This window comes from Cynoglossus semilaevis, chromosome Z (genome assembly GCF_000523025.1).
Source record: "Cynoglossus semilaevis isolate Cse_v1.0 chromosome Z, Cse_v1.0, whole genome shotgun sequence".
In the NCBI taxonomy this organism is placed as follows: Eukaryota; Metazoa; Chordata; class Actinopteri; order Pleuronectiformes; family Cynoglossidae; genus Cynoglossus; species Cynoglossus semilaevis.
Window position 1 is genome coordinate 1,456,961 of NC_024328.1, and position 26,344 is coordinate 1,483,304.

The 26,344-nt window shown below is 39.2% G+C and overlaps 1 protein-coding gene across 1 annotated transcript; it reads left to right on the plus strand.

Moving 5' to 3' along the window:
• Nucleotides 1–2,829: 2,829 nt before the first annotated feature.
• On the plus strand, nucleotides 2,830–23,952 carry LOC103397486 (atrial natriuretic peptide receptor 3-like). The gene is made up of 8 exons (XM_008335754.3): nucleotides 2,830–3,829; nucleotides 17,232–17,354; nucleotides 17,859–18,034; nucleotides 19,160–19,295; nucleotides 20,458–20,552; nucleotides 21,190–21,307; nucleotides 21,394–21,478; nucleotides 21,885–23,952. Exons 1-8 carry the CDS (start codon nucleotides 3,160–3,162, stop codon nucleotides 21,994–21,996), a joined length of 1,515 nt encoding a protein of 504 aa, XP_008333976.1. The 5' UTR covers nucleotides 2,830–3,159; the 3' UTR covers nucleotides 21,997–23,952.
• Nucleotides 23,953–26,344: the final 2,392 nt, after the last annotated feature.

The following is a 26,344-nucleotide window of genomic DNA, read 5'->3' on the forward strand; positions in this document are numbered from 1 at the left end:
TTACAGTATGTTGAGTGAATGGGCAAAAATGTCCTTGAACAGCAGCAGAATTCTGGATCCTCATTTTCTAATATGACCCACTGCTGAACTCATGTACTTCAGAAACCTCGATGGATATTTTAACCTTACGGCGTGTTATTCGTCGGGGAATCTGAACCTGGTGTTCGTGATTACAAACGGTGAGGCTTTGAAATAGGGAGATTCCATCTGTGTTTTACAGCCTTACAAAAGCGTAGATCAAAATGTTGATAGGAAACAATTTCCCAAAATGTAACATTACACAGATGATTCATTTGACATTTGTCACGCTTTACAGCAAAGTAAAAGTGTCATTTTCTTGCCATTCCTGGCCAAACATCTATAGACAGTGCACTGCAGTGACTAGATATCCATCTAGAACACTCACACCCATCAATGCAGATTAAAATGGCACAATAATTACACTCAGGCCTACAGTTCCCACAGACTCACACTTCACTGCGTCCACAGCTGAAAGATGTCATTACATGACAAGGTGTTGACTTCAGGTTTAATGACCGTAATTGTGAAATATTCTGCCAGTCGCACTCGCTTCTGTAATTTCAGATAAAGACAGCACAGAATTGTGCCTAACATCCAGTATAATACCTTACCTTTTCATGTAACCATGTAATGAATGTAATGGTTTTAAGTGGAACGAGAGCTGTGGAAAACATTGGCACTCACGTCAGAAAATTCCACTCCACTTGCCAGCAAACAAAATGTGTCTTCTGAGAGACCTGGTGAGGTGAGTCATTAGTGACACATGTTAATGTGCCATGATAAGTGCAAGGCTGCTAATTAAGCTAAGGGAGATGGTTTGTTTGTTTGTTTGTTTTTTTAATCTTTTTTTGAGCTGCACAAACGTCAGTCATGCTGCAAAAAATCTTTGTGTTTACGGTAATGGTGGATTGAAGAATAAAAAAAAACTATAGAATCAAATCTCTATTTCTACCTTTTTCAAACACCAAGACAAAACCCAGAAGAAATTAATGGTCCATATTCACATGGCACTTTTCTTATCTTGCATACCTCTCAGTTTTATATATAGTTTTATGCCACTCTCAGTCACATTGTCACACAGTTCCATTGTGTTAATGTTATCACACCTGCCTTATGTATGCTTTACACGCAGACGGTCCTGGGTTCAAGCCCCTGAGGAACCACATACTTAATGGTACCTCTCATGGCCAGTTGTGGGGGCAAACGCTCACAAAATGTATACTTTTTTTTTTATTTATAATGTCTGAGTCATACTTCAGGCATCACTTATCATGCCTCGTCCAATGCCTTAGTTGTTGAGTCAAAGCATCACGTGTTTTTCCCCATGTTCTTCATATTGTGTGTTTCTAAAGAAATAAATTCTTTTTTATACTTTGTGCTGCTGTTTGATCACATTGTTCAGTCCTGTCAGTGGAATGAAAATATGAACATTTGGTCCAACACAATGTGAGTTGTCACATTTAATCTTATTTTTATGAATGCAGCCCAGCTTCAAAGTAAAACTAAATGGAAAAAAAGACTGTTTTCTGCATATTAAAGTGCTCACCAAAGCACAACAGCATAACGTGTGTAGCTATGTATTAATTTCACTCTGTTGTTAAAAAAACAGTTAACATGTGTGCATCAGTTCTTTGTGCATGCCAGAGGTTTAAGATGTCCTGAAATAGACAAATCTGCAGCAACGGTTCAACTGCCATAATGTCAAAATTGATAAAAATCTTGACCAATGTTTCCAGCATTTGTTTAACGTAAACCATGAGAAATGAAGACAGTTTGGATGGAGAATATAGTTCTAGCCTGGCTCTGCCAAGCTGTACCTAATCAAGTAGCCATTCTTTGTATAGATCCTTTTTCCTCGAGGCTCCTTCACATTTAGCCGACTTTGTCACACTGACTCAAATTTGTTACTCTCCCAGAATGCACCAGTTGATGGTCTGTTGTTGCGCAGAACATTTATTAATCATCTAATCAATAGATAACAGGACAGGACATTGTCCATTTAAGACAATTCTCTAGCCTCCATACTCAGGCCACGTGTTGCGGCAGTGTTTAACAAAAAGGCTGCTCCTCCAAATTAGCTGTTCTGAGCTAGCTCATGTGTACGGAAGGTTTTCTTTTTAATCTCTTAAAAAATGTTTCCTTCCACTTGTATCTTTGTTAACTCATTAGTAATGTTTTTGCATATCCATCCATATCAATCCATATTTATGTTCCAGGTGTGTCCTCTTACTTTGTGAGCACCATCAACAACTCTCACTAGTAATGTTTTAATGAGGTTTGTTATCATGGTTTGGTCTTTACACTGAGCAGGTCAAATGCTAATCTGTAACTTCATTTCCTTACTTAAAAACAAAATATATATAAATGCGTTCATCATCACTGGTTTGTGCTATGGCTAAATGAAGAGGTCAGTCCTTACTGGGCTATGGATTTAAAGGTGGTTTAATTATTTAGTTAGTTAGCTAGTTAGTTAATCAGTTAGTGGGGGGTGCATAAATTCAAAGTCAAATACAGTAATGGACAATCGGCCTCAAGTCATTGTTGTCAGAAATGCTATTCTTACTCTTTAAATGAAACTAAATATAAGGAAAGTGTCCTTGAGGCGACGAATCCAAACTGTAAATGAACTTTTTCTCTGAAGCCACTGAAACGCACGTTACTGCTCCGTGGAGCGGTGAAGTGAGTGAGCTGTGAAGGTTCATTGTGAGCCCAGCTCTGCCCTGGGGGCCGTGTCACTTTAAGAAGGAGGTGGGCTGCGCTCTGATGACGCAGGAATGATCCTGAGAAGATGCTTCAAAACTCCAGGCCGGAGCCAATGTGAGCGTGTGTGTGAGTGAGACTGAGAGTGAGCGAGTGTGTCTGCGCTGCAGTGTCTGCTTCTGCTGTTGGCTCAGTCTGAAGGACCAGTCTGCTACTAAGCGTGAGAGCGGCCAGAGACGCAGCAGTTGCCGAGCTCAGGAGAGAAGCTCCAAGCGCACTCAGCCAGACTCACACGCTGATTTACCATCCAGCCATTCTGGTGACTGCGTGCGCGGCTTTGTCCAGTGAACGCACCTCTGTAGTGAGAAGCAACAGTAGAAGCAACACCTCTCTCCACGCTGCTTCTCAATAATACGAACTTGTGGTGAAGGCGCAGGCATGGCACACTTCGGCGCACTGTGCTTGTACTTTCTGACGCTCCTTATCCCTGCGGTGAGAAGCGGCAGCGGCGGCACCGCTGAAGACATAGACGTGTTGGTGTTTTTGCCCCAAAACAACTCCTATCTGTTTTCACGCGCCAGAGTCGCTCCGGCGATCTTTTACGCACAGCGGGCTCTCGCTGCAGACGCCGGACCTTACTCCGGCTTCCACTTCAACATCCACTTTGAGAACTCCGACTGTGTCAACGGGGCGGTGTTGAAGCTGGTGGACAGGTCGTGCGGCCACAAGCCAGACCTGATCCTGGGGCCGGTGTGCGAGTACGAGGCGGCGCCGGTGGTCAGGCTGGCGTCTCACTGGAACATCCCCGTCATCTCGGCAGGTGCTCTGGCCCTCGGCTTCCACGCCAAAAAGGGAGAGTTCTCTCACCTGACGCGCATCGCTCCGTCCTACGAGAAGATGGCAGAGACCTTCGTGGCGATGTTCGAGCACTTCGCCTGGGGGAGCGCGCTGCTGCTCTACGAAGACGACAAAGCGGAGCGCAACTGCTACTTTACCATTGAGGGGGTCTTCAACCTGTTTGGCCACTTTAATATCAGGACCTACTCCTTTTCCGTGGAGGAGCACCTGGACACTGAGAGCATCCTGGAGAGCATGAACGACATTGAAGGTAAATAATTTAATGATTCTTATTTCCTGTAAATTGATTAATTGAAAACCCCCAGCTGTCTGTTTTTCCATGTACTGTACCAGTGTAGATAAACGATGTGCATTTTTAATTTCTTTGACAAAATATAATCAAAAGCAGTCAATAATCCTCGGAAAATAAAATTGTCTTAACTTAAATATTTTAAGTGAAATATATATTAATTTTAAATAAATGAAAGTAGATTTGTTTGTAAGCACACCTGAAGGTGAACACACCTCCATACTACTGATTTACTTCTGTTTTGAAAGACATATTGTATTAGACTAAAGTGTTTGTGATTGGTGTTCAACCAAAGCAGCATTCTGGTGGAGCAGAGTGAAGACGGCAATAAGTGCTGTGAGTCAAGCTGCCAGTCCTACAATTTAAAAACTCACAATCTAATCCCATCTAATCTAATCTGATCTAGAGAAAAACCCCGGATAAAAGTGTTTCGGACGGTATGTGAGTCATTAGAACGGTATATTGAGCAAGTGTCAATATATCTAGTATTCCGTTTGTTTATTTGAAGTACTACAAAACAGCTCACATCCTTTATTATTAAGTATAAAATGAAAGAAATTGACCGAATTAAGTATTTTTTAATTGTCAAGAACTCCTGTCATACAACCCAGAGTCCAGTGGAACATTCACAGGACTTACAGTAACTGATGACAGTATATTACTCTAGTACTCTACAACCACTCACAGGTTTCACTCACCTGCCAAAAGTTTCTTTTGCCATTGAGCTCTGGAAACAAAGAGGAAAAAAAAGAAATTCCCATGTTCCTAGATGTCCTTCGACATCCTTAGATGTAGTTGATGAAATGAACAGCAAATCCTGCAAAAAAGCCTTTATTCTACAGGTTATTTCCTCAAAGTTTGGCAAAAGGGAGGCTGGAAAGATCCGAGTAGTCTGGTTCTAATTACAGTAAGTAAAATGCATACATACAATTTTAAGTGACTTCCAGATGAATTTCCATGAAAGCGACTGCATTTAGGCCAGTGGATATCTGCTACTCATTTATTACTGTAAACTTTGTTCTCCTTTCATGCTGCATTACTGTATGTCTTAGAGAGTGAGAGGAGGAAAGAGTCAAAGTGAAGGAGACACAAGTCACAAATGAAAAATGTGATGTATCTAAAGGTGTCGGAGTGTTTATCACGTTCATCAGACATCATTTTTTCACATGCATCTTTAATGACTGGATTTTAAAGTGTGTTATTCTAGGTTAATGGTCTTAAACAAGTTTTTATATTTAATTACACGAAACTATTTTACAGATTTTTACCTTCACATAATGACTCCTCTTCCATTACCTGATCCAACACCACCCTAGAACTTTAACTTTTTCTTCTTTGGGCTGCAATAGGGCATTTTTTTCACCATCTACTGCCAAATAAAGGAGAGAAAAAAAGATAGAAAATACAAGCAGCGGGAAGCATCTCTCTACAATAGAACACCTTATTCACATTTAATAGTCAAGTTGAAACAATGTTGAAAGGGGATTTGTTGAAATCAGAAATGTTCAGTGGTGTCCATTAAATAACCACTTGATGTTGCAATGTACTTGAAATAATATTTTGAGTGTGTCTAAAGCACTATGTAACTTCAATTTAACAAGTGGTATTAACTAGGTTAGTCTCATGGCTGAATTAGTGATTGAAATGAACTAATTACAATCCTGAGCTGCTGTCCTGCCTGGTCTCCTGTTCAGTCTCTGTTACCACGCAGAGCCAAGTCAAGCATGTACTGAATAAACAGTGAAGCCACATGTAGCAGGAACTGACGCTGAGAAGAAAACTGATTGATGAGCTTTCGCACCCTTCAGCACCGAGACGCACTTACATAACACACTGCGTGCTATTGCCATGGAACATCAAGTCATCTCTTCAGACTCCACAGATGAGCCACATGGTGTTGGCTGCTTGAAATTCTTCAGGAGACAGAGAAAGAAAATAAAGTGAACAAATAGGAGGACACCCCGCCTCCCTGATTTATTCATACTTTTAATATTGTTGAATATTACAGTTAAGAAATTCTGATAATTAACCACGCATCTACAAACTCCCCTAAAAAATTATATAAAGTAGTATCAGTTGTTTAAATGAATTGTGTTGAAACTGTGTAAAACTTAAAAGCCCGTCTGCTGAACTTGGACATAAACCCATGACCTTTTCGATGTGAAGCAACAGAACAAACTGTTGATCCACTATCTAATCTACAAGAAAGCCATTAATATAAGGTATACCATATAGTTACACATTTTTGCAACTGTGGTCCTCAAAGGTCTGGGGACTGTTATCGACTAAAGACATCAGAGATATGTTATCCACAAGAGGCTCAGTTACAATGCATCTTTTGACCATGCGGTGGTGGTAATGCATCAGTCAGTTTAACAAGCTCCAATATAGAGAGAAGAAGACCGTCTTTTTCTCTGCGTTAGCTGCAGCTAAAAGTATGGAGAAGTTTTTTTTAAACACTAAAAATGAAGATGAACAACGTGTGGTGTTAGGTGTAATTCCGACTTCATCAAACACAGCTTTGTAAATGGAAGTACTTTTAAGCAAGTCATTGGATGAGGTGGAAATGGTTTATTATTTAATACAAATCGAACTGTGAGTCAGGTCAATTAAACCTATATAGTGGAGCACTTCGTACTACTCAAGGTCAAAAAGGTTCAGAACTTCATGGTTTAAACCAAGAGTTTAGCCTCAGAGTTCACATGTGAAAACCACTGAAGAACTGAATGTTGAGGTTGTTTTCAGCTGAGCTCCACGCTGCTGATGTGAGGAGCAGCTTGTGGACTGCAGTCCTCTGGTCATAACCCATCCATGTTGCGTCACTTTAGATCTTAGGTGTTGCATACATTTGCATACATTACATACATGTAAAAGGCTGCGTAGCAACGAAAAGCACCTGATGGTGTGGAATTAGTATTCACTGCATGTCAGGTGCTTCAGTGAGATATTTGAAGGGCCGGAGCAGACGTCGTGCAACTCCTCAGCACAACAGAGTGAGTGTTAGAGGCGAGGGCAGGCGTCAGCTCTTCTACTACAGCATCGTTGTATCAGCACCTGAGTCGCATGAGTAAATATGTTAATGAAGTCACACGAATGCAACAGCATTTTCTTTAAAAGTCTCCAGTGAAAGATTTCATATTTGACAGTGACGCATTTCTCGGCCTTTGCCAACATTAATTATACAGGCGACTTTCAGCACTTTGGCCCTCAGATTAGATGTAACTGTGCAGCACACTGTCAGCAATCATAGCTGTCACTGTCGCAGTCCCAGGCCACGGTGTACAGACAGACAGATCCAGATCTGCTCTCCAACAAATACCTTGCTTTACAGTATCAATGAAGTACAACTATCATTTTGTCTAATGTTAGCAGGACTGCAAATAATGCTTATTTTTATCACCATTTTTGTTTGCCATGCAGTAGTTATTTGGACGATAACATTTCCACAAAATACATTTAAAAATTTTAATAATTTCCAACACCGAATAATGGAATAATGGTGTCCTGAAATTAAAAACCAAATATTCATATTTCTGTCATAGAGTATATTCCAACACCTGGCTCAATGCCGAGAAAATGGTAATGTGAGGAGTTTTACAATTTTTTAATCCAAAGAATCGTGCGCCAATTATGTAATAAATGGTGGAACAAGAAAAAGTACACGTGCAACATGTGCAAAAATAAATATATATGCAACAATGTTATTTTGTGTTTTGGATCATCTTACCTTTCCACTGGGGGCAGACCTACACAGCACAGATTTATTTTGATCAGTTATGGCTAAGGCTGTCAAAGATTATTGATTTTAATAGGATCAATCATAGATCGTATCTTTAGACTTATCCAAATTAGTCATGGTTAACTAAGATAAATTAACATTATATGAAAAACAAACTGTTTTGCCGTATATTGCTGGGGAAAAAAAGGCAAAATACAGTTGTTTCGCACCTTTTTTCTAAATCTGTGACTAATCCACATGAAAGAATTTTTAACAGGAAAAAACATAGTCTCACTGGTCTCAACTGTCGGTCTGTTAGGGATAAAAATAAGATGAAATCTTCACTGTTGAGGTTAATGACCACCTTGTGACTAAGCATTTGTTTGAGCACTTAACAGTTAACAGTACAATGCGCAGGTAGTTAGAGAGAGCTTTTGTTTGTTATGCAATAAGTGGAAAACTTAATTACTGTCACAGCACCTGCTGCAGTCACGTCATGCCACTCTGTCTGCTGTGTCCAGATGACAGAGATAAATTCCTGAACAAATCCATTTATCTGGTGAACTTCTGTTGTCATGCATCACTGTGTTAGGGACCGACCGCTGTATGTCAGAGCTGTGGCATCAGTCCTTCCACTGTCTTTTTCTTTGTTGTCAGTGTTTCTGCAAACCACTTGTTGTGCATGTACTCCGCCTGGGTATTCACAATCAGTGTACTTAGAGTTGCTCACCATGTTGATCCAGGGCTTGTAGTTTTAGTTTGAAAAATAGGTGCCATTGAAGAATGCACACAGGGTGACGGGTAAGGAATCACTTAAGGCCTGTTTTTTTCTTAGGGGTCGTCACACCAATAGTGTTCTTATTGACATAGCAAAGCATATTTACGTCTGACGTGTGTTGCCCAATTTTTTGTTTATCTTTCTATTACTTGTCAAGTTGTCTCGTACCATTTTTTGTACTAGTAAGTATTGCAAACTAGCACAAGTTGACTTTCATGTATAAAATGTAAACATCGCTTTGTCTTTTCACGGTTTCATGGTTACGTCGTCATCTTCAATACATTTCTTAAGATAGTCTTGTACTATTTTTCCGATGCACGGGAACTGGTTGGCTAGCAGAGTGGACAACTACATCATCATGCAGCACTATGCAGTGAAGGCGGAGTTGTTTGCCCTACAAGGCTGGATACATTCACTTTTTTTGTGTTATTTTTTGCGAACTTCATTATGGCTCCCAAGTGTTTTTATGTCCTAGATAACGATGTTACCACTGTTAGCATAGGTGAGTGATGCAATTACTTATGTACTTATGAACTATGTTACGTCCCTCCATAAGAACGGACATCCGAGGTTAGTTTAGGACCCCTATATATTTTCAATTCATCATTCATCATTTTGTTTACAAGCCAGACTGATAATAATCACTAACAAATTGTGATAATGGCACAGATCACACAGGTTGACTCTCATGTTGCTGTGCTGACCATCAGTTAAATAGTCCCTGTTAAAAGTCAAGGAAGTCATAATAAATTGACTTGATCTACACCAGTTTGTTTGGTCAAGTCGCAGAAAAGACACTGGGTTTTATCCTCAGTATTAACTTGAACATGCAGACAACAGCTGCGGGTTCCTCAAAACCTCAGACTCCTTAGTCATATTTGACAACATGGGGAAGTGACAGAGGTAAAAAAAATAAAGGAATAAACAAGAAATATTGGTAAAAATTATAAACAACTCACATTCTCCCCGCAGCAACAACAGTAACAGCGCTGTAAACGTCCACATAATTAAATGAGGTGTGTGCTGTTTCCTTTTAACAACATTGCGTGTGTGTGTGTTTTTGTGCGTAGAACACTGGAGGAAACAGATATGTTGGCTGCTTATAAGCCTGTTTGGTGCAGTTGTTCATATAGTTCCCAGTCTCTGCAGTGACTCAACAATAGCAGACACAGTGCAGCTGAAGGTGTGGTGGTCTTTACGTGGCTCTGTCACACTTTGGTTCAGACATACTAAAGTGTTTTGATCATTTCAATGTCGTCTGTATCAAATCCCTGCTGCGGGAGCAGATACATCAGAGAAACAGAGAAAGAAAAAAATGTGTTTTTGTTTCTACATCTCGTGCGCAGCTTTCTAACTTCTCCACCAGATTCAACCACTGATTGGAATAAAAAACAAAATGATGAAAGAACACATTTTAACAATCTGATGGAGGCAGCAGTGGATTAACAGCTAATGCCAGCATTGCCAACCTGTGGCTGGGGAGCCACACGCAGCTCTTTGCCCGGTTTCATGCGGCTCTTACATTCATGTCAAACTTTATGTTTGCGTTTTTTTACGCTACATGAATCACATGTTGATTGGGCGTTGACGCAAATTTCTTAGGGAAATTCCAATTCGCACAGATGAAAAGATGTACGCAGGAAGTTTTAAAAGAGTGGGAGAGTTTTATTCTAGTTTTTTAAAGGGATGGGGCAGTTCACATGTGCCCATGTATGTCATGTGGCTCTTTGCAGTAACAAAGTAAAAAGTGTGGCTCCTACCCTGTTGGCCACCCCTGAGCTAATGTGTGCTGTGACCATTGTAAAATCACTGGTTCATTGTAGGTCCCTAGGATGTGACCCACAAAAGACCAACACTGTGGTTTAGCCAGCAAAGGTTTAGAACTACTAAGACTATATTTTTAATGTGTTTTACAGTGAGTTAAACACACACATGACGGTGGTCAAGTAAGAAGCTGCTTCACGTTGTATAGCACCTGCAATGGTATTTTAAGTATTTATTTCTACTTTAAGTGTTTCGGTGACAGGTTGTCGTTTTACAGCAACACTCTCCCTGGTGGAGTTGACGTACTTTCTTTGACCCTGTCATTCACCAAAATTCTCCTCCGACTTCCAGGCAGAGACCCCCGAGGGCAAACTTGTCCCATGACTGTGTGAAATACGGAACACAGCAATAGACATGTGCAAACAGTGCACCAATGAGGAATGGCCATTCTGGCCGTGCTCCCAAGTACCGTGTTCTCTGCAGTGTATACACCTTAGATATAATGTAGAGACTGAGTGATGACTTCAGCTCTAGGCCTTTGTGTTGCACTTGCATACAATAGACGTAACAAGTCGGTCATGTTGATGTTCTAACTGGAACATCTCCTCAGGACTCCTCAGCTCCCTGACCTCACATATGACCTTTGACTGAGGAAAGACGCTGGCTCACTCAGGGAACATTACACACCAGTGTGTGACATTATAATCTGCGGCGAGTGATGTCCGTCATCTCAAGAGGTGAAGGCCAAGTGGAGCTGCTGGCTGGAAGAAGAGATTCCTGAATATTTTACACACAGATAATAAAAAAGTCTGAGAACAGATGAAGGATTCAGGCAGAGATTTGTAGGCCTCAGTTTAACAAATCCAGATTGTTGTATCACGCAAAATGTGCAGCGAGTGACACGCTAATTCCTAACAGGTCTTGATGTTTCTTTTTAACGTTGGCTTTTTAAATGTTTCTACAAATGATAGATGGACTTTTTCTTCTGGAGCCGACTTTTATTGACCTCACACCGTTTGTCTTTCTTTACAGTTTACGTTTGAAGTCTAACCTTCAAAATGAAACAAATGGACGAAAATGTTAAATTGGAACGTCACGACTCCTTGAAGTGGCAGCAAAAATGTTAGACTCTGAGCCAATCCTGTCTAATAAGACTACAGTTATTTGCAGAGAGTGTCTTTTCTTCACATTTTATCTTCTTCTAAACCACAGACTCGTAAAAAGATAAACATGACACAGAGGGATAAACTCACTTGTGTATCGCGTATATAGCACATTATTATTATTATTATTATCATGTCCTGATTTCAATTTAGCAAAGCCTAGGACTAAAAAGCATTTTTCAGGACATATACTGTACCTAAGGAGAGTGAAACTGTTGATTTTATTTCCATTTTTGAGGATCTTTGTGTTAAGTCGACTATAGAAAAATGCAAATGCAACTCTAGATAGTCACAAGATCACTGTACAAATGCTTATATGTATGCATTGACTCCTCGTAGACTTGCGCCACAGTTCTTAGAAAACATTCAGTTTTAACCTGAGATTGCAGTAGGTCATAAACTTTTTCATTACATCTGTTCTCTCTGTTTCTCCTCAACCACAAGGTCAGCAAAGGTGCACTGACAGCTTCTGTCCAACAGGTCTGGCAAAGCAAGAGCTGCAGGCTGTGCGTTTGTAATTACATTTTAGATAAATGTTTGTTGTCAACAACATGACGTCAGAGCCAGATGCGTTCAAGTGGTGGGACAGGAGATGATGAGAACCTGGATTTTTAAACAGTCAAGTAAACAATTTTATTATTAACATAAATTAAAGCGGCATGGACAGAGTCCATGTGACCTGAATGCATCATGCAAGATGAAGTTTTACTGTAGACCTCATATGTCAGGCTCAGGGCATGTAGGCCGAATGTGGCCAACAGGATCTTATCATGCATACGGTTGTGTTAAAATAAATGTTTATTTCAAAGAGTTAACACATCTGGATGGATAAATGGTCAAATTCTGCACAAGGCAAGTGATTCACAATTCTTCTTTCCTGAATTCCAATTCTATTCAGGTGTGCATTCACATTTGTTTACCAAAAGACACATCTCGTACATCTCACGTACATTGATCTCGTGATTGTTCAATAAATGTTAACTGTAAATGCTATTTATTATCATTTCTGATTTTTTTTTAATCTGTTTATAAACTCGCATGTGTAAAATAATCATAGCTACTGCATTTTGTAGCTTTAAATGCACCAGCAATGAGGGTATTGCGGCTTCATCTGCTAAAGCTATGGCTATTGCTTTTAGAGCTGGAGGGATTTTTTTATATATATCTGTGAACTACAGTTTTTAAGAAAATATAAAACCTTTTCCCTGAACATGGCTTCAAGAAAGTGTGTAAATCATGATAACAACAGCAGGGGGCAGCAGGTTTGACCCCTCAGAGTATTAACAACAGACAGAACAAGATTAGATATTAGAAAACTAAAAGGAAAAACAGAGTAGTGCAAATTAAAATAAGTATTGTTTCTATATTGTCCTCAGTTTATGGTCTAATCAACCACTCAGATCTTCAACGTAGTGCCCAACTTTTTTGTTTTAACCACAGGGTCTAAGAGTAATAATGGACTTCCTGTGTCAGCATGCAGGCTCAACAGGCTGAAGCAGATACAGCGGCCTAAGAGTTGTCACCTCGTGTATTTCTGTCTTTATTTCATATATATTCCTATATCTTATCATATTTTAGCTGTTATTAACCTCTATTTAAACCTTCACAAGATCGTATTATTAGCCAGCCAGAGTCTGTAGCCAGATTTAAATGGTTCGTAAAGGTAAAATGATTATAAATATGCTCTCGATTAGGTGGCAATGGTGCGTTCAAGAATTTTGGATAAAAACAGGGTATTGTAGCAGTGTAACCTCGAGTGCACTTCAAAGACCTCTGCTATAATTTAAGTTTTATCACCCGCTTCATAGAGCGAGAGTCAGATTATCTTTTTATTGGTGGGCAATTGTGCGTTCAAGCAACTTAGATAAAAACAGTACTTTAGAGATGGATGTCTAAGTGTGTTTCCAAAACCATACTTTAAAAGCACACAAAGCCTTTCAGTGTACAAGAAGATAATACATTGTGTTCCGTCTCACTACAGAATCAAAACAAGTAGACAATTTCAACTTTTCTTTCTTAACTATTTACCTCACAATATTACAGCATCTAAGAACCAGTTAGGAGGGGAAACGAAGCACCTCTCTCATGATTGGTCGATTTCTGATGTAAATCCTCTTGAGACATGCACTCCCATCCTGAGTCTGTATGAAGTCTTTGTGTTTGGAGGAGAACTCCCCTTGGGCTCCTGCACAGTTGTGAGGCAAAGACTCAATCTTACTGTACAACCACAAATGTGTTAGCACTCAGCCTGAGGAAGGAGTACATTACCAGGACAATAGTGTCAATCTCAGATCATTTGACCAGTCAGATTATCCTTCCGTCTGTGATATCGGTAAAAAACTGCAAAAAGATACTTCTTTGTCTTTCTCTCGATTCCTAATCCTGTTCTTCTCCGATGACCTAAATCCCTTTATTAGGGAATTAAGGCACTATGCAGCCACATATTTGCATAAATGCTCTAGGTTTTTTAGGATTATGACCAGCACTGGAAACACACTGTGGAGTGTAAGGGCACCATGTGCTGCCCCATACCTCAGTTAATGTCTAACTACCATCAGTGCCCTAGCAAAAAGGAAAATCCAGTAGTTTTAAAATGCTGCTGGCAGCAAATGCTGCCCCATGGAATGGCCTGCAGAGCACACACAGGGCCAGTAGTGTGTGTAGAGCCCAGTGTAATTAAAGGGTGCTATAGTGCTGGCAGGACTGAGGTGAAGTTTGTCCCACTGACTCAAGGGATATTTCAGGAGGTGTGTTTAAGTGACAGAGTTGTGAGGAATGTTCCAGCAAGACTCTGAATCTTCCTTATTAACAGGGACACTGGGGGTTACAGTGTTTCTTCATTGGAGACCCTGGTTTATTTATTTCCAATCATTCATATATTTCATATAAACGTATATATATATATATATGACTTAAATATATACATATATATTCAATAAATATTGATGAGCTGAGTGATGACAGTGAAAACACAAGAAGTTTCTGTAATTGTTTAGGGCTGTATTTCAGCAAATGGTCTTGTCAAAATGGATTAAATCGTAGAAAACAGTACTCAGGACAATCTAAATAAAGTTAGGGTTAAGGTTGAGCAGTACAGTAAGGATGAAAAACACTACCTAAATACTTTTACTTAAATAATTTACGGTCAGTGTTACTACTGTAGGAATCACATTAGCAGGAATTGAGCTGTGCATTGCCTTGCATCTCTTTCCTCTTCCTCTCTGTCTGAGTCCTTTGGAAGCACATGGATAAATAAAGGTGGAATTCTAACTATGGAGAGGGTTGGTGCTGTTCATGCCTTTCTCTTTCTGTTTTCTGTCTGTAAAACTCAAGAATGTGAAGAGAGGGAATATTTGGGTTATTTCATTCACCCCTTCCCTGCGGTCCTGTCTGGTTCATTCAGAAACATAGCTTTACTTCAATTACAATATTTCAAATTATATTGCAATTGTATTGTGTCAGTCCTACTTAAACAGACACTATACACTGTCTGTACTGTATACAGCAGGGTATTTAGTCAAATGAGAAAGCCCTGAGAGTTTGACCAGCATCAGTTTTGTGACGCTACCAGACACTAGTTCAGCTAGCTAGAAGAAGAGGAGAAAAATCCCCAGAAGAGTTTTGGAATGTGTGTAGTTGGACGTGAAGGTGGTTGGTGTGAAATGAGAGATGAAGTGTGTGATGGAAGCAGATGATCCACTGTGGTGACTCCTTTTCAAGATTTAATGTTTGTATTAAAAATGGTCATTTATTTTATTATATTTACAAAGTGATTCCACCTCATAAAGAATCAGTGCATTGCATTAATGCTTTGACTGGTAGTCATAGTTTCTGGAGCCAGCCCTGCAGGCCAGAAGTGGAAGTGTAACAGAATGTCATTCCCAAGTAGAAGAAAAGGAAAGGAAAATGAACTCCTTGTCATTGTGACACAGCTCACCACTGCACACAACCAAATGTGACCTCTGTATTAAACCCATCACCAAAGTGAACAGTGGGCAGCTTTAAGTGCCCGGGGAGCGTGTGGGGATGATGCCATGCTCAGAGCACCTCTGTGGTAACTTGGAACCTGGTGGACTCAAACCTGAAGCCTTCTGGACCCAAGTCCGCCTCATTAACCACTAAGCCACCATTGACCCAAGTGATTTTCAAATAAGAATTAAAGAGGCAGTCCATTGCTCACAAACAGCCTAGGTATAAGATAAAAATCTTTTTTTTTAAGTTTTGAACTTTCAACCCATAGGTCTGCAACAAACATGTGACACACATGATATATTGTTCACACTTCATGGAAATATGGCATGTTTTTCACACAAATTGCTTTAAAAAAATGGGAATAAACATTGTGTAATTAATGCAGAAATGATTCACAGAACCAGACTGTTGTATGGAGTCCCTCAGCCGTAACTAAAACTGCCAGGTGTCTGTTCCATCTGCCAGCTCTAATCAGAGTGATGTTCCCTGGAAAGCCAGACTCTCACAATACACATCCACTTGTGACATTTTGTGCAACCAACACCAGGCTGTTGCAAATTAGCCACAGAGGAGCCTGTGCTCATGTGCTACACAGTGGTTATGACTCATTAAGACAGACAGATGTGATGGACATGCATTAAAAATAGTTTTATTTAAAAAAAAAAAAAAAGAAGAAGCAAGCCAAGCCAATTAAAAAAAAATCTTTTTTCCCTCCCACCGGCTGTCAGGGCTGAATGACGCAGACCACACATTCTGGTTTTATCTCACAGATACACATGGAAACATATGAACTAATGCTTCTGAAATGACCTGCTGTCCTGTCTCAAGGCAGCATTAAGGAGGAAAAATAGCAAACACTGAACAATGTCACTGTTCGGGTGTATTCACCATAAATAGTTAATTGACATTTATAAGTGGAAACGGTGAGGGATTTCACTGATAACTCTATAAATAAAAATCTCTACAAGAAATGGTGCAACTGTTAAAAATCAAATTAATTACAAATATTGTAGATTAGCTGTTTTCTTACTAATTGATTTGAAAGAAAAGAACAAGTATTAACTGACAAATGTATTTCTTAAGACCAGTGGTTCTCAAACTTTTTCTTCTCTGTACCATCTAAGAAAACAGTGATCTCTCTGAGTACCTCCATGATGACCAACAATAGAATATAGCAGCATAGGCCTTCACTGTTAGCTTCCACCACACAGGAGAGAGGTTTAGAAAGATGTTTAGAAAGATATTTTTGTTTAAATGTTGTATTAATTGTGCATGGTATGTTTCAGATTTATTCAATTGAAGATATAAACGTGAAAATATGAATTTTCCCCACGTACCACTAGATAGCTGCGGTACCACTGTTTGAGAAACATTGATCTAGACAAAAGACCAAAAAAATGTACCTTCTTTTTGAGATTTCTCAATGAATCAGTTACTTTCTGACTAGTGTGCATATCTAGTTTTTCTTAACTTTTCACTGTAAACCAAAGGCCAAAGGAGTGTAAGCAAGGAAGGCTCAGGAACACTTTTGTTTTTTGTTTTTGGTCAGCAGATCATTGCCAGACCTCAATCTGCACAAATGACAAAATGTGTCGATTGATATAAATAAATAGTTCCTGACTGGCATGACTGAAGTCCAGATCAGTTTCCAAATGTAATTGTAAACAGCACAATGAAAGAGAAACAAAGTACTGTTAACTAGGTTCCCTTTAGCATCGAGTCTTTCAAACAGCATAAATGGTGCAAATGCTGCAACAGCACACTAAAAATAAAACCACAATGAAAAAGGATGGGCAGGGGGCATAGAAGGGAATTCTTTGTCTCTCTCTCATTAGTATTGCAGATATCCATTTCTAAATTAGAAAATGTTGTGTAAATGTTATGTTGGTTAAAAAAGGAAAAAAAAACAACTCCCTCAAAAATAAAGGTAATGTCTTGACTGTATCTGTGTGTCTTTTTTTTCCCCAGTGGTCATCATGTGTTTGGGAGCCGACGGAATACGAGAGGTCATGCTGGCAGCACACAGACGGGGCCTGACCAATGGCAGTTATATGTTCTTTAATGTTGAACTCTTCAATGCCTCGTCCTACGGTAAAGTCAACCACTTAACAGCTTTAAATGTGGTGACTTGTATGCAATTTGTATCAAAAGCTTGACAATTCACCAGAATCTGTTTGAAGTGATAAGGTATGCTGAAGTAGGACTGATGTACTGTAGTGTTTTGGGATCCACTGTCACATACAACCATTTATTGAATGTATGTGTGATCTAATTATTTTTATTTTATACATTTATAAAAAAGAAATTACAATTATTTATAGAGTAGTGTGGGATAGCTTGGTTTACTACATATTGGTCCTTTATCATGATTTAAGGACCAATATTCATTATACAAAAATGGTGTGTGTTTCCATGCATCCTAGAATATGTATTCTCCAAGGTCTTTTATTTGTTTGTGAGGACAGTGTAAATATCCAAACTCTATAAAGCTGCAGTTGTTCGTTACTGTTGGTCCATTGAAACTAGTCATGTTATAAATTAATGGAGTTTTATATTCGGAAAACCTGCCTCATCTTTTTTTTTCTTTCACCTCAGGAAACGGGACATGGAAGAGAGGAGATAAATACGACAACGATGCGAGACAGGCCTACGCTTCCCTGAACACATTGACGCTGCTCAGGTCAATCAAGCCCGAGTTTGAGAACTTCACTATGGAAATGAGACAGTCCAGTGAAAAACCAGAACTTAGCAACTGCAAGGACTGTGAAAGTGTACGTACGACATCTGTGCCTGAAACCAGGGTGTATGACTTTCCTCTTCTTTTCAATGGCAGTTCAAGGGTCATAACAGATCATCTGTCTCCATCTCACATGTCTCTCATCTCCATCTCTGCCTTTTGTCTCTTAGACAGAGTCACTGTCTCCAAACCAGACATCATAGCAGGTCTCACTACTGACTGCTGCTCTTCTGCTGTCACAGATCTTGACTTTCCATCTTGCCTTTTCTAAAATTCTTACTCATTTATTCAATTCAGAATTTATATGAATGCCCCATGAGTGCAGTGTTAACATTAGATGTGTGTCTATTTTTAACCTGGCAGTGAATAAAAGCGTGTGGGTGGGTATGCATTTTAAGACATCTCAGTAAAACAGCTTGTTAGGCGTAGGCAATATACAAAAGAGAACACAGAACATTAGGACACAGCAGAGGATCCAAGTTTATCAACTCCTACACATTTACTCCTGTAGGCAGAGGGAGGAAACTTGTTGGTAGTTGAAGGAATAGGAGGAGTAGGTATTACAAGATAAGTATTATAAAATAAATGCTGAAAAATCAAGGCACAACAAAAAAGTTAAAACCTCAATATTTATTATTTTCCCCTAAACCTAAATTCTGGACCTTGCCTCACCTTCTGACATTTTATGCTTCTTAATTTCTGTGCGATAAGACAGGTATCACTAAAATGAAATAAGGTAAAACACATTGTTACAACAACAACAATAATGTAATTATTCATAAGTGTACATTGTTTTGTTGTATATATATATATATATATAATAACAATAAGATGTACTAAGATTGACTAAGCTTTTTAGTCTTCTTTCTCTTCTTCTTCTTCCCATTACTATTATTATTAATTATTAGTATATAATTATATATATATATATATACATACATATACATATATATATTAATACAATTTAGGAAACTTAAGAAACTAAAATGTAGGCGTGTCACCTTTACACCTATGTCTGAAAGGTTTCTGCCGTTTGGTTGACGAACTACACAACTGCGAGCCATCAAATGTGTTTATGTGGAAAAACGTTGTAAAAGACTTTAGACGCTAAGTAGCTGCAGCCACCTCACTACTACATCCTCTTCATGTACTACTGCAGGTCAACATGTTTGTTGAGGGATTCCATGATGCCATGTTGCTGTATGCCATCGCTTTACATGAGGCCATGAAGAGTGGATACAGTAAGAAGAACGGAACAGCGATCACTTCTCGCATGTGGAACAGGACATTTGAAGGTAAAACGCTTTCTTCTCTTGTTTTCCTTCTTATTATCAAACATTAGCCTCCTTAGCAGGGTACCCAGTGGTAACCTGGCGAACTCCTAACCCCCCGCTCCTCTACCTCCTATAGTTCTTCTAAACATTGCAGACCTTATACAAAAATCTAGTTAAGTTACAACAAAAACAGGATTCCTTCCAATTATAGCACCATGGACACATTTTTGACACTCTGTGTGATCATGTCAACATTGACTTAACCCCTGCTGCTGCTGCTGCTGCTGCTGCTGCTGCTCAGAGGGCCATGTTTGATTGATCTTTCCACTGGCCTCATGAATTGTAGTTATGAATTGTTCCATGAGTGTCATATTCAGGAAAAAGGTCAGCCACAGTGGACAGTTCAGTGGTTCTGGAGGAATAAATTGAAACTGACATTTGAAGACTGTCTATCGAAATATTCTGGGCTGCATGAAAGTGTCTGTAGAGCATCTAATGCCAACGTGGATCCATCATAACAAAATACAGATCACACATCATATATAATTAAATGATTACATATATAATGTTGTGCAGTAGTGTAGCAGTTATTACAGCAGCCCCCAGACCACATACTTATTGGTGCCTCCTGTGGCAGCTTCTTTGCATTGCTCACAATTTCCCCATTGTGGGATGAATGAGGGACTTCAGTTATTATTATTATTAATGTAAATATAATCATTATTTTATATTATTAATTCCAAGACTCTTTCAAATGCAGCTATATTTTGGAGACAGTTTTGGAGTATTCTGGTGTCTCATTATTTAAAATAAATCAGACTTTGTTGGGGTTTTTTTGTTTTGTTTTTTACAGCTTTTTACTAAACATAGTTTGCGAGCTTACCAGTGCATGAAAAAACAATTCCGAGTCAAAGGGGAAAAGAAAGTAAAGACATTGTTTGTTTTTCGAAATAAATTGCCATGCAGACAAACGTTTCTGGTTGTTTGTTTTTTCAAATAACCTAAATGAAAAAAATATTTATTCTGTACCAACTAAATCCTTTAGTTTGAAACAAAAACATATGTAATGTGTGTATATATCCTAATAAAATGGCCTATTTTAAAGGTGAAGTGGAGTCTCTGTACATTTTTTGAATATTTCTTTAACACAGTAGTTATGTCATGTGGTCATTGTGTTTGACAGGAATTGCTGGCCAAGTGTCCATAGATATAAATGGAGACAGAAACGGAGATTTCTCCCTGATGTCCATGACGGATGTTGAGGCAGGAACCTATGAAGTAAGAATACAAACACACTGGTCTTCTCTAAGGCCTTACTGTATATTGGTATTTCCATATGAGTGTGTCTGTGTGTGTTTACATCAACATGTAAAAAAATGATGTGTAAAAGAAATAGAACAAAAAAAAAGAGCTGAATAAATGGCATTTAAAGTTGGTCTGAAAACATTTTGAAACACAACACCACAACATTTATAAAGACAATTTAATGATATCTAACCAAACCCTACTGGTAAATGGGATATCTTACTAGTTATGTGCACACCTTAGAGATACAATTTAAGCACACTAACCATCAACACTAAGAACTTCTGGACACAGGCCTGGCTTGCGTCAGAACAGTTTTGTCAAGTGTTGGGCAGGAAGACAATCTGACTGGAATAATGTATTGTGTGGGGAACTAAAGATTGATTCATATTGTTGAGGGGGAACAGCATCATAGATCTTTTTAAAACAACTGTCATATGTTCACCAAGCAGACGTCAAGATTTGTCTTTCTGTCCCGGTAATAAACAGGAAAAAAAGCTGTTGATTTATCTGGATCAACCATGATTAGTCATTAGTCTTCATTACTCCATAGTTACCCTTTGATTAATCACTTTAACAAGTTATATCGATGTGTTCTTCTATGTTGTAGATGGTGGCCAACTATTATGCTGAAAATAAATCTTTTGTGAAGCTGCCAGCCTTCAACGACGAACATTTTACTTTGAAAGGATCACCTATATCACAGCCAGAGATGACAGACAAATCATGTAAGTTCACTACTGTTCATTCGAGCCTGTCACCTACTGCATGTTCTGTATATGTGCAGGTTTTGACAAGTGACTGCCTCCCACAGGTGGGCTAGGAGTGTCAGCGCTGACCGGAGTCATAGTGGGAGCTGTGCTGGGAACAGCTATGCTTATAGGATTCTACTTTTTCAGGTATTTATATATTTCTTTTGTCCTGATTAGGTAAGGGCTAATAACATAGTTGTAAAAAGTATTTTATCATACAGTGTCACTCTCTAATATGGTGTTTTTCTACCTTGGGGTTGCAACGCCGGGTTGTGTTGTCTGGAAGTCAAATGGGGTCTTGTCTAGTAATTACTGTTAAAAATATTTCAACACAGTATAACAAACATAATCAAAAAGTAATGCTAGAAGAAAAATGTTTCCGGGATTGGTAAAAAAAAGTGTGATGTCAAAATGGGGTCAAAGGCCAAAAAAGTTTGGGAACCGCATATTTGATAAAAACTTTAAACTATGTTTTCACTTTAAACACATAAATGCTAAATTAAGCTGCTAACAGGATTTCTAACCTCCCTGTAATGTGTTGGTTCCTCTGTAGAAAGAACTACAGGATCACTGTCGAGCGTCGCTCCCGCATTGAGGAGAGCAACACAGGGAAGCACCGTCAGCTCCGAGAAGACTCCATCAGGTCGAACTTCTCAGCGGCGTAACCAGCGTTCTTGGCTAGCTCTGACTTAGCGGAGCATCACACATGTGAATGTGACCAAAGACTGAGATTTTATGTGTTTGTATCCTTCTGTGTTTTGACTTCTTGTAACTCAGGACAGTTGTAAAACAGTCACAAAGCACCACTTACTTTGGACTTGTAAGTTCCTCCATACAAAGGTATATGATTGTAATGGTGTATAGACAGCTTTGGCCATATGGATCTTTGAATAAGGATGGTTGACATGACTGTGAACGATTCAGGACAGACAGTGTGTGTGGGTTTTTGTGTGTGTGTGTATGTGTGTGTTTGTGTTAACATGCACAACACGGATGGTGATGTCTACTGTACTTTTGCCTTTCAGGTTAATGCACAGAGGCTTGATGTTTAGGTGAGTGATTGCAGAAAAAAATGGCAGAGCAAAACTTGATATAGCTGGAGTTAACTGATGAAAATTGATATAGGCCAGATCTATATCTACATGTATAGGCTATAAGCTACTGATATTAAGCTACTGATGTAATGTTTTCACTTCACCTTGGTAAACTACCAGCAGCCTCCATCAAACCCAGTTTATTTTCTTCACATCACTGCTGATTCTTTTACCACTTGAGATCAAGGCAGAAGCAGACATTCTGTTTCTATGTTATTCTTTCATAAATACACAATAAAACTGTGGTACTGCTCTCTGTATAATTTTAGAACTCCCTGTCTATTAATAAATACAAATGCTGGGTTTCCCTATAAATTTGGTAAACAGGAGAGTGAGCAATTTTCATGAATTTCCAAACTTTCTAAATCTGTTGACAATGAAGCATCTAATGTGTTTCTGTGATCTTGGTGGTTTCCCCGACTCACCTCACCAACAGAGGACATTGAAGCTAAGACTAAATGTTGATTTCATTTCCTGTAACTCTGGATGTTGGTTGTATTCCAGCTTTAACTCCACTTGTTGAGCAGATTGTTGCTTAAATTCCTTTTTTTAATGATAAAAGATTTTTTATGCCGAGTTTTTCTTTTTTTAATATATATTTAATTTTAATACAATTTTCCCATAATGAACAAATTGGTCTAGCCAATTTTTGGTTCATTCTGTTCTCATTTTTAAAGTCATTTTTCTCAAAGAAGTGATTTAATTAATCAGCAGCCACATTCCTTCAGTCTTTGTATCCCTTTTTTTCTTTTTTTATTACCTTTTTACCCCCTTTTTCTTGAAGCCCTCAGCATCCCCAATTTCATTTTATGAAGAAAGAAACTTTTTTTTATGAAATATGGCTTGTGATCTAGTATGCAGGGGGCAATGAAGGCCCATGAAAACAGTTTATGACTGGCTCCACATTCTAATCTTCTTCCTGCCCCATTTCCCATCCACGGTAAATCCCAGTAGGTTACCCAGTCCCAGTGAGGCGTGTAGGAAGATCATCCAGTGTAAAAGCGCTTTAATATTAACTAATTATGTGATTTAATTATTACCATTATATTCATTTTGAGAAAGTGGAGTAGAGACTTTTACCCATGGATATTTATGTGTGATACAGTATACTTTATGAAAAGCAGAGACTGCAGAAAGGCCATAATTTTCCCTTGCTTCATCAGTGAGGTTTAGATTTGTATAAAGGTCTCTGTCAGTGACATTCTTGAGCAGAGTCTAAGGACAGGGGTTTTTTTTAGAAACAAAATAATGTCAGTGAACTTGTTAAATAAACTCAGAACGTCTGCTGGGTCACTTTGTGTAGTGACAGTAAACAGACAGTAATACACCAACAGCAGCAGTGTCAGTAAGGAGCACCACATGCACTTCCTTTATGTAACCATCTGTATAATGTTACTATAATGACTTTTGTTATCTGGTAAGGTATAGTGACCTTAATGTATTTAAATTATTTCCTGTTATTTATAACACCAGTATTTCAAAAACCTGTTTTCCTCTGGATTTTCAATTAAACGTCCTCCTATTGGGTTTCTTCCTGATTATTTCTGGATCATAATCACAGTTGATCACAAGTGTGGCAGCAGAACACTGCGTTAGAAGGGTGTACGCTTTGTTGTTTGATTAGAGTTCCTAGAACGCTCCTTATGGTATAAAGTATGTTGCTAATAGTACAGTGAGCTACTTCACCTGTTTCCTTCAGAGGTCACCACAGCAGCATGAACAGGTGTTCTGGCAGATCAGTATACACTATCAGAATAGCATAAGGGGCCCATAAGGGACACACTAAACTGAGAGGAGATTAATACACTGTATGCTATTCTGAAGGGCAAAATACACCTAACATGACTATATAGGTGTAGTTTTATCATACTGTATTCTATGGGTCAGATGGTTGAATTACACCTATTGGAATAATATACGTGTGTAATCCAATGGTTTTCTTTTTGTGCACAGACTCAGTAGATAACATACAGAAGGTACAGAAAGTATTTAGACCCTTCAATTCTTCACTATGTTATATTGCAGCCATTTGCTAAAATCATTTAAGTTCATTTTTTTTCCTCATTAATGTAGAGGAAAAAGCACTCCATAATGACAGAAAAACACAATTGTTGACATTTTCTGCAGATGTATTAAAAAAGAAAACCTGAAATATACATGGTCATAAGTATTCAGACCCTTTGCTCAGTATTGAGTAGAAGCACCCTTTTAGCTAGTACAGCCATGAGTCTTCTTGGGAATGATGCAACAAGTTTTTCACACCTGGATTTGGGGATCCCCTCCAGTTCCGTCAGGTTGGATGGTGAATGTTGGTGGACAGCCATTTTCAGGTCTCTCCAGAGATGCTCATTTGGGTTTAGGTCAGGGCTATGGCTGGGCCAGTCAAGAATGGTCACAGAGTTGTTCCAAAGCCACTCCTTTGTTATTTTAGCTGTGTGCTTAGGGTCATTGTCTTGTTGGAAGGTGAACCTTCAACCCAGTCTGAGGTCCTGAGCACTCTGGAAGAGGTTTTCTTCCAGGATATCTCTGTACTTGACCACATTCATCTTTCCTTCAATTGCAACCAGTCGTCCTGTCCCTGCAGCTGAAAAACACCCCCATAGCATGATGCTGACACCACCATGTTTCACTGTTGGGATTGTATTGGGCAGGTGGTGAGCAGTGCCTGGTTTTCTCCACACATACCGCTTAGAATTAAGGCCAAAAAGTTCAATCTTTGTCTCATCAGACCAGAGAATCCTATTTCTCATAGTCTGGGAGTCCTTCATGTGTTTTTTGGCAAACTCTATGCGGGCTTTCATATGTCTTGCACTGAGGAGAGGCTTCCGTCGGGCCACTCTGCCATAAAGCCCCGACTGGTGGAGGGCTGCAGTGATGGTTGACTTTGTGGAACTTTCTCCCATCTCCCCACTGCATCTCTGGAGCTCAGCCACAGTGATCTTTGGGTTCTTCTTTACCTCTCTCACCAAGGCTCTTCTCCCAGGATTGCTCAGTTTGGCTGGACGACCAGGTCTAGGAAGAGTTCTGGTCGTCCCAAACTTCTTTCATTTAAGGATTATGGAGGCCCATCCTGCAGAATTTTTATGTAATCCTGGCCAGATCTGTGCCTTGCCACAATTCTGTTCCTTCGACCTCATGATTCTCATTTGCTCTGACATGCACTGTGAGCTGTAAGGTCTTATATAGACAGGTGTGTGCCTTTCCTAACCAAGTCCAACCAGTATAATCAAACACAGCTGGACTCCAATGAAGGAGTAGAATCTCAAGGAGGATCAGAAGAAATGGACAGCACCTTAAATATATGTGTGTCACAGCAAAGGGTCTGAATGAGGAAACACAATGAACTTAAATGATTTTAGCAAATGGCTGCAATATAATAGTGAAAAGTCTAAGGGGGTCTGAATACTTTCCGTACCCACTGTATACTATTTTAACAGTCTCTAATCTAATCCGGTAATCTATCAGAACACAGGATGAGATCAGAGAATCATCTGAAAGCTTTTTACATGGACTTGTTTACACTTCTGCAAACCACCCAGATAACCTGGGTGTTGCCTGATTCTCTCCAGGACACACTGAAGCACTAGTCTGCCTTTCTGCACTAATTTCCATCGTCTGTCCTTGACAATCGTCTCGTGAATGTCTGCAAATATGCTCATTTACTGTGCACTTCACTGGTTTTGTTGAAAACATTTCCATTCTCGTCCAAGAGGCTTCGTCAGTTCTTACGACTCCTGACAGAACCGGAAAAACCTCTTGGACAAGGCATGAAATGTTTTATCAGAACCACAGTTCCACTTGCTACCGACTAAACATCAGAGTACTATGAATACTGTATGTTCTCCCAGCCCAGCGCATTCACTCTTTTTTTTTTTTGGTCTCTAGTCCAAGTTTCATCCTGGCAAACTGTGTCACTGCC

Excerpts from the sequence above, each read along its gene's own strand:
- LOC103397486 (XM_008335754.3), top strand. The coding sequence starts at position 3,160 with ATGGCACACTTCGGCGCACTGTGCTTGTACTTTCTGACGCTCCTTATC. Across the intron at positions 17,355-17,858 it reads CTTCAATGCCTCGTCCTACG|GAAACGGGACATGGAAGAGA; the intron begins GTAAAGTCAACC and ends CTTTCACCTCAG. Across the intron at positions 18,035-19,159 it reads ACTGCAAGGACTGTGAAAGT|GTCAACATGTTTGTTGAGGG; the intron begins GTACGTACGACA and ends GTACTACTGCAG.